Here is a 14,394-nt window from a genome sequence, read left to right on the forward strand (position 1 = left end):
TGGAAACCCTTGTTTACATTTTAGGATGTGAAAACAATACATAACTTATACTAGCACATCAGAAATTTTGTATCGACCGAGGGTAAAATTTCCTTCTTCTTATTCATTACTCTACAAAGGATTCCTCACTTTCTCTTGAAAGCGATTCACTTTGGATTTTTATACAGCTAGAATAGTATTTCAATTCAACAGCATAATAGATTTTGCGCATCCGAAGGAGCTAGTTGGATTCCAATAACTACCAATTTACAAGAGTAGAAATAACCACATTGAATTTGAGAGAGGCAAACCTGCAATCTATTTGAAAGCACTCTTTGATTTTATCTCAAGTCGAATGTGAAGATTCAATACCCATTGAAAGTTGGCCGTGAAATTCGCTTAAAATTTTCATCGCAGAGAAGAAACAAGGATGATATTGCGATAATGCAAAAGCTAGAAATTTTAGCACATACTAAGAACTTAATTCTTTCTGGTTATTTTTAGATTTCTTTTTTGACTATATTGCGTCCTTAAAATTTTCTAAATCATCTAGATAAGGCGAAAATTAACAATGGTTGCTCATTTTTAGTTCATCGGATAACTAAGGATGCGCAGTTACTTCTAAGCATCAAAGTTTGGGACTTCAAACTGTGATTAAGTGCAGCTAATTGTTATTAGAACATCACAAAACGTTTATTGAAAAAACGTATAGCATAACCGAGAAACACCTGATATAGTCCTAAATTTTTACTTTACCAACATGTGATGAATTCTTTGATTCCGTTCAGCCCAGTTGAAATTTCATTATTCCGTTTAGCCTGTTCCCCGTGCAATGTAGACCTAGTCTACGCCGGTTAGCGTTCCGAATAGATGGGCAAAAAATTTGATACTTCACAAAACACCAATTCCGGATCGACGCTTTTTAAATTGGTGGTAAGGTATCAACTATGGGGAATCGCTTGAATATTGAAAGCACAAGATAAATCTTTGTTTTATTATCTGCCACAATGTTTTCAATTCAAAGCAATTTGATGAGACACTAAGTTTTGTATATACAATTTTAATGATCTTAACAAATTACAGGAAGCGTTTTTTAACTCTAAAATTATGAAACTGAGATGCTTAGTCAGTATAATAAATATGCATCTCCATCGGAGATGCAAGAACAATAATTTGCATATTTGCGCATCAAGCTCTAGATTAAAAAAAAAAAGGGTCAAGATGGAATTATTGGACATTAAGTGGTTTACTAGCTATAGCACAAAATTTGTATAAAATACGATAGCTGACATTTCTGATCTTTCATTGATTTGCGAATCAGTTTTCCAAATCAAAGGTTTCTCGTTTCTATCACAATTTCTTTCACTAAAAATAACAGTGGCTTCAAAAAGTTGACAATATCTCATAAAATGTTATTGAGACTATTCGGTTTATGGATGTATCTGCTTCCTCATTACCCAAAACACAACTCAATTTCAAAAATATTAAAAATTAGAGTTAAATTAAGCCTCGTCTAAGCGAATCTATTTTGTTACTCTGAGCTCCGCATTCAACATTAGACAAATTAACAAAAGGAGGGTTCTATTCTTGTCAAGCGAAGTCCCGTGTTTACTTTGTTTCTTTATTTAGAAAAAAGATTTTTAGAAGGCAAAGCGTTATATTTATATATATTTAATATTTCGCTATTGCTAAAATTGGGGGTTTTCTTTTTTTAAGCAGGGCATCTGTCAAGGTTGTATTTCTAAAAAGCAAACAAATCAGTGCTTTCACTGAAAAGACGAAATTTTTTTTACCTTCGTTCTAATTTTTTTTTCTTAAGCTCTAAGTTGGTTTTACTTTAATATTGTCCACGATTCTTTACGATTCTTAGGTTGCTTCCATTGTAAGACTTTGTCTATATTTTCTTGACAAGGCGTAAATCCTTTTTCCGAAATGTGATACCCTATAAATTTTACTTGTGATTGGTGAAATTCACATTTTGCTTGATTGATAATTAAGTTCGCATTTTTCAATTTCTGTAGAACGTCTTTAACATGTTTTACATGTTCAGATTCCGATTTTGAATGAATTAAAATATCATCCATATAACATACTACATGTGATTCTTTGGCTTCACCAAGTATTGTATTGATAAAGTATTGAAAATGTGCTGGAGCTGTAGATATGCCATAAGGCATTACTAGATATTCAAAAACTCCACGAGGTTCAGCAGTAGCTCTATTTATAGTATTCAGATAATATTGATCTTAATAGATTATCATTAAGATCAATCTCCATATCGTATCATACATGGTACGATATATAATTAGAACATGTGACATATAGTGATACTCAACGTAGTGTATTATAGCGTAGTGTAGTATTGCTGACATTCTCCTTTTCTTACTCGTATCAAGTGATAGGCACTTTTGAGGTCAAGTTTAGTAAAAATTGTAGAACCTTGTATTTTAGCAAGTAATTGTTCAATAAGTGGTAACGGATATATATTGGGTTTGACATACTTATTTAAAGGTTTGTAGTCAACCACCATTCTCAAGGTGCCTTCCTTTTTCGGAACGAACATTACTGGACAGGCGTTAATGGCTTTAGATTCTCGTATAATTCCACTTTTTAATCCTTGATTAATTTCATCATTCATAGCTTGCATTTTTCCCGGTGGTAGCGGGTAATTTCTGATAGGTAATCTGTAGTTTTCTTGAGTTAGTTCAACTTCAAATTCTAACCCTTTTATTGGCTTTGGTAGCTTTTCCGTATTGGTTTCTGCAGTAATGTCTTTGAATTCTTTATAGATATCTGGTAACTCAGGTTCCTTGACAATGTTTGAAACTTTGTTCATTTGAGAGAGCGTGTGTTTACTGCTAGATATTTCAATGTTATTGTCATATAATGTTGTGAAGGAGATAGCAGCTGGATGCGAAAATTTCTTTACAACCAAGAATTCTGTTTTGATTGATATTCCATTTAGACTTATGTTAAGTTTTATTGTTTTGCGATTAATCTTATTTGGATAAACTCCACCATATATCACACTTTTTGACCAGGGTCTGGTAGGCAGTTTATGTGCTCGAACAGTTTCTTCTGTTATAATATTTGCTTGAGCGCCCGTATCGATTAGACAGGGTATTGAGCACTTGAAGTCTGGAAGTTCAGCTTGTAATACCATTTCGTAACGTTTCCTAGTATGATTTAGGAATTTGTTAGATGAGTATTCTATTCTCGAAACATTTGTCTTCCTCAGGTTTCTGCTATTAGTGGTGTTATTTTTCTTTGAAAGGGACTCTTTTCCTAGATTTTTATTTTGCGGTTGAAAACGCTTGTGAGTTTTACCATACGAGGCTGTTCTTTTGTCCTCTAAAAAGTCATAAATTTCACTGATTTCTGATTTCCAGTAATTTCTTTCCTTTAATTTCCTTAAGGAATATGGCAGCATCCATAATATAAACAAGCGAGTATGGAAATCATCAACATTTGCTTTTGACATGAGTTTCCTTATAAATTGAACTTTGTCCAATTGATTTCTAAAACCTTCAAATGTTTTAGTTAAACGATCACCTTTGTTGGATCCTTGTACTTTCCCTGTTTGTCTGAGTAATTCTTGCCATGTAAGACTTCCATTCTCAGAAAACATGCGTTCAGCGAATTGTTGCTCTAATTCTTCTAGGTGATTCAATGTATACTGTCTTTTAGTATGCTCATTTGGGAATAATGAAGGGTATTCAGTAAAGTGTTGATCAAGTTTTGAAATGTAACTTTCAACATCCTTATTAGGATCGAATTTCCCTATCTCTGGTACATGCTTCGATAATATTTTTGCAAAAAGGTTTATTAAATGTTCGTCTGATGTTTGAATTCCATCCAAATTCTCTGGTCTCCATCGTTTTGCTCTTGCTTTCATATAACGATAATTTGCGTAGGACATTGTATATGTTTCCCTTTGGGAGATTTCAAAAGGGATAACAGTCCTTCCAAAGTTCTTTCTCCTTTGAACCCAGAAGGAGAGAAATATATATATTTATGATATATATTTATTCAATAATTCCTTTTTCCTAAAAGGAGTTAATTGTAGATCACAAGAGTTCAGTTATTGTAAGCTACGCAGTTTGGTATCTGATTTAAGGATACGTAGAACTGCGGTGAGTTTTCCTTGTGATCTATTATATTACAATACACAGGTTGTATAAGTAGCAACTGAGTATAGGTATTGTATTAACTGGGTTATAATGTTACCTATCACTAATATAGCTCATAACTGAACTGAGGAACGAGGTTCAGCAGTAGCTCTATTTATAGTATTCAGATAATATTGATCTTAATAGATTATCATTAAGATCAATCTCCATATCGTATCATACATGGTACGATATATAATTAGAACATGTGACATATAGTGATACTCAACGTAGTGTATTATAGCGTAGTGTAGTATTGCTGACATCGTTTAATTGTTTTTGTTTTTTTCCTATAATATATATCCCCAATCTTTCATACACTTTATTACTTCGGCGTTTGTTTGCTTAACTTCTTAGTAAAATGGCAGTTTCCCGATTGCTAATTTTAATTTGCCTATACAGCTTCGTCACATTCGCATATCCTAAAGTCACTCAAGACTATCGAAATCACCTCCCCATAAAATTCGCTAAGCGATCAGAAGTTACACCAAATACTTCTTTAGCTCAATGTCCCAAATATGTAACTGTTTACTCAAGTGGGTCGTCGCATTATATTTCAACGATTTATCCCGTGAATAAGACCCATCATACTGAATACACGACGCTTACAGATGGCTCAATTGATACTTACACCATTACAGCGAAAACCGACACCGGAACAGATGTAGTTGTAGTGGAGACTTCAGCTAATACAATAACGACTACTCTTTATTCTGGTAGTCTCGAGTTTACTACTACTCTTGACTCGGCAAATGGGACTACCCCTGCAACCATTGAAGTAGTTGAACCTGCGGCAGGGACCGTTACCACTACAATTTACTCTGGAACTACACCATTTAACACAACGCTTGCTTCCGCAACTGATACTGTTCCTGGCACTGTTGAGGTAGTTGAGCCTGAAGCTGGAACTGTCACTACTACTGTATATTCTGGCACTCAAGAGTACACCACAACGCTTGCTACAGCCAGTGGTACTGTTTCAGGCACTGTTGAAGTAGTGGATACAGCAGCTGGAACTGTTACTACTACAATTTACTCTGGAACTACACCATTTAACACAACGCTTGCTTCCGCAACTGATACTGTTCCTGGCACTGTTGAGGTAGTTGAGCCTGAAGCTGGAACTGTCACTACTACTGTCTATTCTGGTACTCAAGAGTACACTACCACACTTGCTACAGCCAGTGGTACTGTTTCAGGCACTGTTGAAGTAGTGGATACAGCAGCTGGAACTGTTACTACTACAATTTACTCTGGAACTACACCATTTAACACAACGCTTGCTTCCGCAACTGATACTGTTCCTGGCACTGTTGAGGTAGTTGAGCCTGAAGCTGGAACTGTCACTACTACTGTATATTCTGGCACTCAAGAGTACACTACCACACTTGCTACAGCCAGTGGTACTGTTTCAGGCACTGTTGAAGTAGTGGATACAGCAGCTGGAACTGTTACTACTACAATTTACTCTGGAACTACACCATTTAACACAACGCTTGCTTCCGCAACTGATACTGTTCCTGGCACTGTTGAGGTAGTTGAGCCTGAAGCTGGAACTGTCACTACTACTGTCTATTCTGGTACTCAAGAGTACACTACCACACTTGCTACAGCCAGTGGTACTGTTTCAGGCACTGTTGAAGTAGTGGATACAGCAGCTGGAACTGTTACTACTACAATTTACTCTGGAACTACACCATTCAACACAACACTTGCTTCCGCAACTGATACTGTTCCTGGCACTGTTGAGGTAGTTGAGCCTGAAGCTGGAACTGTCACTACTACTGTATATTCTGGCACTCAAGAGTACACCACAACGCTTGCTACAGCTAGTGGTACTGTTTCAGGCACTGTTGAAGTAGTGGATACAGCAGCTGGAACTGTTACTACTACAATTTACTCTGGAACTACACCATTCAACACAACACTTGCTTCCGCAACTGATACTGTTCCTGGCACTGTTGAGGTAGTTGAGCCTGAAGCTGGAACTGTCACTACTACTGTCTATTCTGGTACTCAAGAGTACACCACAACGCTTGCTACAGCTAGTGGTACTGTTTCAGGCACTGTTGAAGTAGTGGATACAGCAGCTGGAACTGTTACTACTACAATTTACTCTGGAACTACACCATTTAACACAACGCTTGCTTCCGCAACTGATACTGTTCCTGGCACTGTTGAGGTAGTTGAGCCTGAAGCTGGAACTGTCACTACTACTGTATATTCTGGCACTCAAGAGTACACTACCACACTTGCTACAGCCAGTGGTACTGTTTCAGGTACCGTTGAAGTAATTGAACCTGCTGCAGGAACCGTCACTACTACTGTATATTCTGGCACTCAAGAGTACACCACAACGCTTGCTACAGCCAGTGGTACTGTTTCAGGTACCGTTGAAGTAATTGAACCTGCTGCAGGAACCGTTACTAGTACTGTCTATTCTGGTACTCAAGAGTACACCACAACGCTTGCTACAGCCAGTGGTACTGTTTCAGGCACCGTTGAAGTAATTGAACCCGCTGCAGGAACCGTTACTACTACTGTTTACTCTGGTACTCAAGAGTACACTACCACACTTGCTACAGCCAGTGGTACTGTTTCAGGCACCGTTGAAGTAATTGAACCCGCTGCAGGAACCGTTACTACTACTGTCTATTCTGGTAGCGAGGTATATACTACAACTCTCGCTTCTGCTTCCGAATCTGTCCCCGGAACTGTTGAAGTAGTAGACCCAGAAGCTGGAAGTGTCACCACTACTATCTATTCTGGTAGCGTAGAGTACACTACTGTTCTTGCTGATGCAAGTGGATCTGTTACTGGGACTGTTGAAGTTGTTGAACCGGCTGCAGGAACTGTCACCACTACTGTTTACTCTGGTAGCGAGGTATATACTACAACTCTTGCTTCTGCTTCCGAATCTGTCCCCGGAACTGTTGAAGTAGTAGACCCAGAAGCTGGAAGTGTCACCACTACTATCTATTCTGGTAGCGTAGAGTACACTACTGTTCTTGCTGATGCAAGTGGATCTGTTACTGGAACTGTTGAAGTAGTTGAACCTGCTGCTGGAACTGTTACCGGTACCCTCACTTCCGGTTCTCAGTTTTTTACTACTACTATCGCTCAAGCTAGTGGTTCCGTATCCGGCAACGTGGAGGTAATTGAGCCTTCTGGTTCAACTGTTACTTCAACTATCTATAGTGGTAGTGAATCTTTCACTACGACTCTTGCTGTTGGAAGTGGAACTATTCCAGGTACTGTGGAGGTAATTCTCCCCGCTCCTACGACTATTTATACGGGTACTGTTGCTACCACTATTACTTATAGTAGCTCTAGTACTCCAGTTTCTACCGTCGTTGTTATTCCCACTGCTGTTTGTAGTGGTGTGCGCGGCCTGCAGTACGCCGTTTATAACTATGATATTTCAGCATCGAAGAGTAAATTTTGTGTTAGTTCGGGTAATACAGACGTCGCTGCTTTCACACAGCCTGCCTATTTTGGATCTAGCTCTTTGGACCAATCGTCTCCTTTGTTCACAGGTGTATTGAGTTCTACTGCCGCTTTGCCCGAATGGACTTCTTCTTACTATCTTCCTGATTATCCCCCGGATGCGACTGCCATGGAGAGCACAAGGTGCAATTGCAAAGCTATTGTTTATCAATTCTTCTTTAGAGTTCCTTACACAGATACATATGAACTCAATGTTTATAACGTTGATGATGTATTTTACGGTTGGTTTGGCGATAAGGCTATTTCAGGATGGTCCAACACGAATTATGATGCCTACGCTTATTGGCATGTCACCACCGGTCAAACTGGAATGGGCTCATTTAGTATGGGAACCTTAACCCAAGGATCCTTCCTGCCCATAAGACTTATCGTTGCTAATGGAGGTGGAAAGGGAGGCTTTAACTTTGACTTCTCTTCTTCCACTGACACTTATGCTGCAACATCCTATGCTTACACAGCTACTTGCACTCAAAGCTTCTTACCATTTGGTCTTGGTAATGGTGGTATTGATAACTAGTCCTTTTGGTATCATGACATTGTGCAAAGTGTCAAGTTGCCAATATAAAAACTCGACATCTGGTAAATTTTTGGTTTTGTTTTAATGATCATATTCTATTATATTTATAATTTTTTTTTTGTAAAACTAGAGAGTACGGTGGATAATTCATTCATAAAGTATTTATAGACAAGATAATCTTATTACAGATGAAACCCAAATCTTTTTACATTTGACGTCTGTTTGTTCAAGTTTTTCTGTAGTTTATGAATAAATGAATTATTCATACTTATTATTGTTACACCATTAAACCATATATGCTTCCCTGCTGTAATACCAACTATACAAAATGGGAAACCAAGTATAGCAAGGAAGGTAAGTGATAGTGATATTAAATAATAGATATTGAAAAGAAATAATCTTATGAAATTTTTTAACTAGATTAGTCTTCATCATTGCAGCTCCAGGCCTAATCCACAATGATACTGATTACAATGCATAGAAGCACAGTTTATAATTTCTTCAAAATTTAATGTAACTGTATTATGAAATCAAATTTGACGAATTACAATTGGCTAGTAAAATGAGATGTCTAAAGTCAATGTCCAAGAAAACAGCGAGTCTAAATGTTGTAACTCGAAAAACTCAAGACAGTACTAATCTTAGGTACATTATTTAACGATTTTTAAAACAGTTTCTGAGAATTGTTTTAGTGACATTTTTGAATGAATGAATACAATGCAATTGTAGAAAAGGCTCTAGCTTCAATAAAAATATCTGTGCTTTGTCCAAGGGGTTTGACTTGTTCCTCTATAGATATGGTATGAAAGAATAGCACAACTTTATCAATGCTTAATGAACTTAAATTTATCAGTACAAATACACGTCGTGCCTTTCTTCTATGTCGAAGAAAAACAAGGAATCAAGAAATGAACGAATTTCGTTAACTTTGCCCTACTGTTTTGTTTTACCGTGCTAATTATTACTTCAATATTGATCTTTATAAGAGTAAATTCCTTGCTAATATTTGACACAATATTTAAACTATTCAAATCTGTACAGTTTCTAAAAGTTTTACTATTTAAAATATTCATTAACTTGCGTTTTCTATCGTCAACTGTAATGAAACGCAATTAGGGCTATCAGATCTAAAAACTGATTTTTTTGTGAAAATTTTCATCTGTATTAGCATTGAAAATAAGGGAAAAGATTTTTTTTTAAATAAAAAGGAACTCAAGGCACTAAAGAGAGTTGCTTTCTGGTTTATGGAGTTTTCTATGATAAGTCCGAAAGTAAAGTCCGCGGATATTTAGATAGATCAGGTAAATGAGGAAAACCGATATTATATGGTAAGAAAAAGCAAATTGCTACAAAATTACTACTGGTTTCATCTTAATGTGTATCTTGGAATTATAGAATTTAATTACAATTGTTCTTCTAGTTGTTATTTATTGTCTGTCGCACTAATAAATCTTATATGGTTCTTATAGGTGGTGGTAAACAGAGAACAGCCGAGTTTAATTTAAAGGAAACACATACTCAAACACAAGCTACTACTATATACCTTCTGCAACGACTCGATTATTTTTCCTGTTTTTACAATAGTCGCCTGTAATTGGTATCCGGAGATTTATATAGTACAAAAAGGGCGCTGATACTTCCAAGATCACCTTCCTTAAGTATATTCACCAGATTTCGAAATAAACGGCAAATACCGTACTAAGTCACATTCGATCGCTCACATTATCGTTAAAAATTGTAAAGCGCAGTTGTCCGTGGAAGGGCTGCTCATTTTGCCTGAATTATCTGCTTGTTTGAGCCAATACTTCACAGCCAAATTACTTTGCATTTCCGTTTAGATCAATCGAGAGAAAAATTAAATTTTAAATGTAAATTACTTTTCGTTAGGGCAAATGACTTCTGTGGAAAAGGCTAGTAAGGCATGTGAACTTTGTCGACGCAAAAAGATTCGCTGCAATCGCGAACTACCTAGCTGTCAAAATTGCATAGTGTACCAAGAAGAATGTCATTACTCAAAACGTCTGAAACGTAGTTATTCTGCCACGAAAAAAAAGAATGGGAACCCAGTTTTGGAGTCAGCAATTCCCAGTTTGAGTCCAAGTCCGTCGATCGAAAATGGATCAGCAATGCTAAATTCCGATATTACTTCTCTTAGCAATCGTATATTCAAGGTTGAGGAAAAGTTGGACCTGATTTTAAGTTTGCTAAAAAATTCATCGGAACCTTTAGATAGGACTGAACGAAAGGATTTCCCTTCTTTAGCGATGCAGATTCGAGATGCAAATTCCCTTGTGAATACGAAGTTAAAAGAGTACAGCCGTCGATTTGAGTTGCCATCTCAAAAGACCTCTTTTGACGACTTATTCTCTAGCACATTTCCAAATTTCGATGCTGCTTTCAAAGATATTCCGGATAAAGAATGGGCTTTTGAAAACGTACAGTGGTACTTCCGATATATCAATTGTTGGTGGCCAGTATTTTATGAGAAAGACTTCATGGATGAATATGAGTGTTTGTACCGAGACAGGAATCAAGTTAAAGGGGCATGGCTTGTTTCCTTTTATTCGGTTTTGGCCCTAGCAGCTTCACGAAGTAAAGCTGGTAAGGATCAAAAACTTGCTGAATCATTTTTCTCCACCTCCTGGTATTTGATCCAGAAGCCGGGTTTTTTTCTTACACCTCAGCTTGAAAAAATCCAGGCTTTACTTATCATGATTCAATTTGCTGCCCACGTTTCTTTGCACACATTGTGCAAAGCTCTTTGTGGGCAAGCTTGTCTCATGATCAGAGACTTGAATTTGCATAGGGAGAGCGCCAACGCTGATTTTAGCAACAAAGATGCAGAATTACGAAGACGCGTCTTCTGGATTTGTTATATATTTGAGATTACAACTTCATTGGTGTTTGGAACTCCATCTGTTTTAAGTGATATGGACATTGATTGCGAGCATCCAAATTATGAATACGGCCGTTACTTTTCAGAAATGCCAACTGGCGATCTAATTTTCAGCTCAGAAGTTTCTTTGACTATCCTCAAGAACGAGGTCAGAACAAAAGTATACAGCCGCACAAATACTTCAAATGCAAGGAACAGAGAAAAGGCAATTTGGCAAATTCATGAGAAGCTACTTTGTTGGGAACGTGCACTACCTATTGAATTGAGGCAGTATTTTATTGCGTTGACTGAGAACGCACAAATTTACGAAGAGCTCGATTTTGAAAAGCAAAGGCTCTTCTCGGCTTGTATTGAAGTTTATTTATCTTACTGTAATACCTTAATTTTTTTGCATCGTCTAAATGAGAGCGTAGAAGGAGCAAATATTTGTCTCGACACAGCTCGCCGTGCTATCAATGTGCTTAAATTCTTTTTTATCATTCCTATTGCGAAGAATGTTTGCTATTTATGGGTATTCTTGTACTGTCCATTTACTCCCTTTCTTGTCCTTTTTTCTAATATTGTTAATGGCAAAGAACCGAGCACCGACATTGCTTTTGAAGATCTTAATCGGATGTATTCTGTTAACAGATTCTTTGTTAAATTAAGAGACATTGGTGGAGACCTTGCTGAAAAACTTGCATCTGTTACTGAAAATTTTATACATGCTGCCGAAAATTATTTCGCTGTACAGCCAGCATTTATGGCTGATGCTTTTGATTTTGCGAGCTTTTTGACGTGAGTTAGTCAAAAGCGCTTAAACATTTTTTTGGAATATGGGGTAAATATCTTCTTCATCTTTAAGTCCTAATTGTATATTATAGTTTAACTCGGTGTTGATTGCTATATAGTAGAAATTTTTAAAAAATATTATAACTGGGTTGAATTTTAAAAGGTGAAGCAATGTTCTTTTAAAAACTTAGCTGTTTTATAGCGGACTGCTTTTGAATTCAGCTACGCTTGTTTATAATATTACCATATGACAGAGATATATATATATATATAGTTTAATCGAGGAAAATTGGTACCTAAGTCTTTCACATATTTATTCATCGATTAATCAATATCATAATAATTATTACACAAAACTAATATACAATATGCTAATTATAAGACTTGCCATCATCTTCTTTGGACACATGATCTGCCTGAAAATCCACAGTAACACCTTCAGTAACATTCTCATCAACTGTTTTAACAGGACCTTTGAAAAAAGTTTTACCTCCGTATTTTGGTAGATAATAATATCCTACGCAGAAAAAGACTGTGAACCCCAGCACTACAATGGCCCAATTCATTTCCACTTTATTCGGATTTTGGTAACTAGGGAAAAGAAGCATAAGCGCCATGAACCATAACCAAGCCACGGCTACAATTGAAATAGGCTTGCTAAATTTCCCGCAATAAAACTTTCCAGGGTTCAGCCGATTAAACAACAAACGGCATACTAAAGGTAAAGAATATGAAATAAAAAATGCGATGATAGCTAAATTAAAGATAGAGCTGATGGCTGTCACGTTAACCAACATGAGCAAGCCAACAATAATGGTATAGAGATTGACAAGAAGAATCGCATTGAGTGGAATGCCGCCAGGAGTTAGCTTACGGAATATCCAACTACCAGGAAGACCCTTGTCTCTAGCGAAAGCAAAAATTTCTCTAGAAGAAGCCAGGCATAACGCAGAGCAATTAAAACAAAGAGCTATTATCAAAACAGCTGACACGCCAACTGCACCCCTTTTGCCAAGATTATTATAAAGCACCTGAGAAACTGGTTCTCCGTAGGGAGTGTTTAGAATAGAACTAAAGTCGTGACCCATTGTGCCTGCTATAGTGATCATAATGCAAAATCCCATAAAAAGAGATACCGTAAGACTTGAAATAATTGCAATGGGTGCTGCTTTGCTAGCATTTTTGGCCTCTTCAACAATAGTAGCACACGATTCAAAGCCTGACAAAACCCAAACGGGGGTTGTGAAGCAAAGGATGAAGGACCAACCCATGTTAGTCCATCCAGAATAATTTTCGAAATTTCCAAAAATATAGCTCCCAGTGTTTCTAGTCTCGGAAGTTGATGATGCTGCTAAACTGATAATAAATATAAGAATCGTGCATATTTGAAACACCACATTAAAACTGCTGAAACGAGCAAGGAACTTTGTTGGAAGAACAATCAAAGCTGAACAGGCAAAACTTAAAGCGACATAGATACCGTACTCTTCATATTTAGTCGGAGCATACGAGGGATTGGCAACAGACGCTGTTGCTTGAACAAGACCCGCAGCAGCATAGATAGTAGAGGCAAATCCTGTAGAATATGCGAGTGCAAGTACATATCCCAGGAACCAACTTAAGAAGGCACGGTACTTTGGAGGAGAGAGATAAGCCGTCCAAAAATATAAACTGCCAGAAGTGGGCATTGATGATGCCAACTCGCTCAAAGCAAAAGCAATTGGAAGTAAACAAGTAGCACCCACAAACCAAGACCAAACCATACCTCCGGCGCCACAATTCATACTAAAGGCCATGGAGCCCACGAGAGAAGGACACAGGCCCATGGATCCAAAGGACTGACCAAACACGGCGAGTAGGGAAAATTCTCGTTTAAACTCTTGCTTATAACCAAGGTTCAATAGCATCTTATCGTCTTCTGTAACGGGGGCAGACTCACCAACCTCTATGTCCCCAACAGAGATATCGTGAAATTCTTTCTTCATCCCAATTGTTTCATCCATCTTTCCTAGACACAACTAACGATATATAAAACCAAACAATACAAAGTGCAGAACACGAAAGATTCCCCAGTTGAATACACACGAGGCAATAACTCCAATTGAATACCAATATTAAAAACAAAAATTGGTCACAGCAAAAGGTAGTGAGAAGGCAGTAAGCAGATAAATGGGATAGCGATATTGAGTCAAAATAGCAAAAAGCCAAATGATTAAACTCTTGATTAAGTATACGATTTCCTAAAAAATTTCCTGAGACAATTGAACGTAGAAGCCCGTTTTTATATTGCTAATTAAGATGATGATCATCTTTCTAATGTACTGCTTAATCTATTGATTAAGTAAGTTCTATTTAAATTCTGGATAGGATAAGAGATTTCAATAAGCTATTACCCTTTTCATTTATCTTGTCGAGGTTCATCTCTATGAAATAAGAAACAATAAGGCTTTAGATTTCCGCCAAACCTATCGATAGCTTATTTTCCTAACCACCCCCCTATGCTTGCAGTAAAATTTATCGGCCATTTTTCTCCATGGACTCCGTTATACAGTACT

General features: G+C 37.1%; 3 protein-coding genes and 10 long non-coding RNA genes across 13 annotated transcripts, besides 2 other annotated features; 6 read left to right on the forward strand and 7 right to left on the reverse strand.

The window, feature by feature from the left end:
• Positions 1–72: 72 nt before the first annotated feature.
• On the reverse strand, positions 73–1,173 carry SPOM_SPNCRNA.861. The gene has a single exon (NR_151244.1). It is a non-coding gene; the product is annotated as a non-coding RNA (long non-coding RNA).
• Positions 242–2,088, forward strand: SPOM_SPNCRNA.862. Its single transcript, NR_151245.1, has one exon. It is a non-coding gene; the product is annotated as a non-coding RNA (long non-coding RNA).
• On the reverse strand, positions 1,259–2,886 carry SPOM_SPNCRNA.863. Its single transcript, NR_151246.1, has one exon. It is a non-coding gene; the product is annotated as a non-coding RNA (long non-coding RNA).
• Positions 2,058–2,350: an LONG TERMINAL REPEAT.
• Positions 2,334–3,156, forward strand: SPOM_SPNCRNA.3329. The gene has a single exon (NR_192696.1). It is a non-coding gene; the product is annotated as a non-coding RNA (long non-coding RNA).
• A 287-nt stretch (positions 3,157–3,443) lies between these two features.
• SPOM_SPNCRNA.3330 lies at positions 3,444–4,219 on the forward strand. Its single transcript, NR_192697.1, has one exon. It is a non-coding gene; the product is annotated as a non-coding RNA (long non-coding RNA).
• Positions 4,065–4,407: an LONG TERMINAL REPEAT.
• Positions 4,408–4,440: 33 nt separating this feature from the next.
• SPOM_SPAPB2C8.01 (glycoprotein) lies at positions 4,441–8,311 on the forward strand. The gene has a single exon (NM_001019413.3). It carries the CDS (start codon positions 4,510–4,512, stop codon positions 8,170–8,172), a length of 3,663 nt encoding a protein of 1,220 aa, NP_593987.1. The 5' UTR covers positions 4,441–4,509; the 3' UTR covers positions 8,173–8,311.
• A 255-nt stretch (positions 8,312–8,566) lies between these two features.
• Positions 8,567–9,069, reverse strand: SPOM_SPNCRNA.3331. Its single transcript, NR_192698.1, has one exon. It is a non-coding gene; the product is annotated as a non-coding RNA (long non-coding RNA).
• On the forward strand, positions 8,683–9,156 carry SPOM_SPNCRNA.3332. Its single transcript, NR_192699.1, has one exon. It is a non-coding gene; the product is annotated as a non-coding RNA (long non-coding RNA).
• A 60-nt stretch (positions 9,157–9,216) lies between these two features.
• Positions 9,217–10,347, reverse strand: SPOM_SPNCRNA.3333. Its single transcript, NR_192700.1, has one exon. It is a non-coding gene; the product is annotated as a non-coding RNA (long non-coding RNA).
• Positions 9,814–12,207, forward strand: toe3 (transcription factor). The gene has a single exon (NM_001356093.2). The coding sequence runs from the start codon at positions 10,065–10,067 to the stop codon at positions 11,847–11,849; it is 1,785 nt and encodes a 594-aa protein (NP_001342986.1). The 5' UTR covers positions 9,814–10,064; the 3' UTR covers positions 11,850–12,207.
• SPOM_SPNCRNA.3334 lies at positions 10,502–10,732 on the reverse strand. The gene has a single exon (NR_192701.1). It is a non-coding gene; the product is annotated as a non-coding RNA (long non-coding RNA).
• SPOM_SPNCRNA.3335 lies at positions 11,550–11,769 on the reverse strand. Its single transcript, NR_192702.1, has one exon. It is a non-coding gene; the product is annotated as a non-coding RNA (long non-coding RNA).
• SPOM_SPAPB24D3.02C (amino-acid permease) lies at positions 12,129–14,325 on the reverse strand. Its single transcript, NM_001019415.3, has one exon. The coding sequence runs from the start codon at positions 13,840–13,842 to the stop codon at positions 12,211–12,213; it is 1,632 nt and encodes a 543-aa protein (NP_593989.1). The 5' UTR covers positions 13,843–14,325; the 3' UTR covers positions 12,129–12,210.
• Positions 14,326–14,394: the final 69 nt, after the last annotated feature.

The sequence above is a fragment of the Schizosaccharomyces pombe genome (assembly GCF_000002945.2).
Source record: "Schizosaccharomyces pombe strain 972h- genome assembly, chromosome: I".
Taxonomy (NCBI): domain Eukaryota; kingdom Fungi; phylum Ascomycota; class Schizosaccharomycetes; order Schizosaccharomycetales; family Schizosaccharomycetaceae; genus Schizosaccharomyces; species Schizosaccharomyces pombe.

Bases quoted from the DNA above. Each gene is read 5' to 3' on its own strand.
- SPOM_SPAPB2C8.01 (NM_001019413.3), top strand. From the start codon at position 4,510: ATGGCAGTTTCCCGATTGCTAATTTTAATTTGCCTATACAGCTTCGTC.
- toe3 (NM_001356093.2), top strand. From the start codon at position 10,065: ATGACTTCTGTGGAAAAGGCTAGTAAGGCATGTGAACTTTGTCGACGC.
- SPOM_SPAPB24D3.02C (NM_001019415.3), bottom strand. From the start codon at position 13,842: ATGGATGAAACAATTGGGATGAAGAAAGAATTTCACGATATCTCTGTT.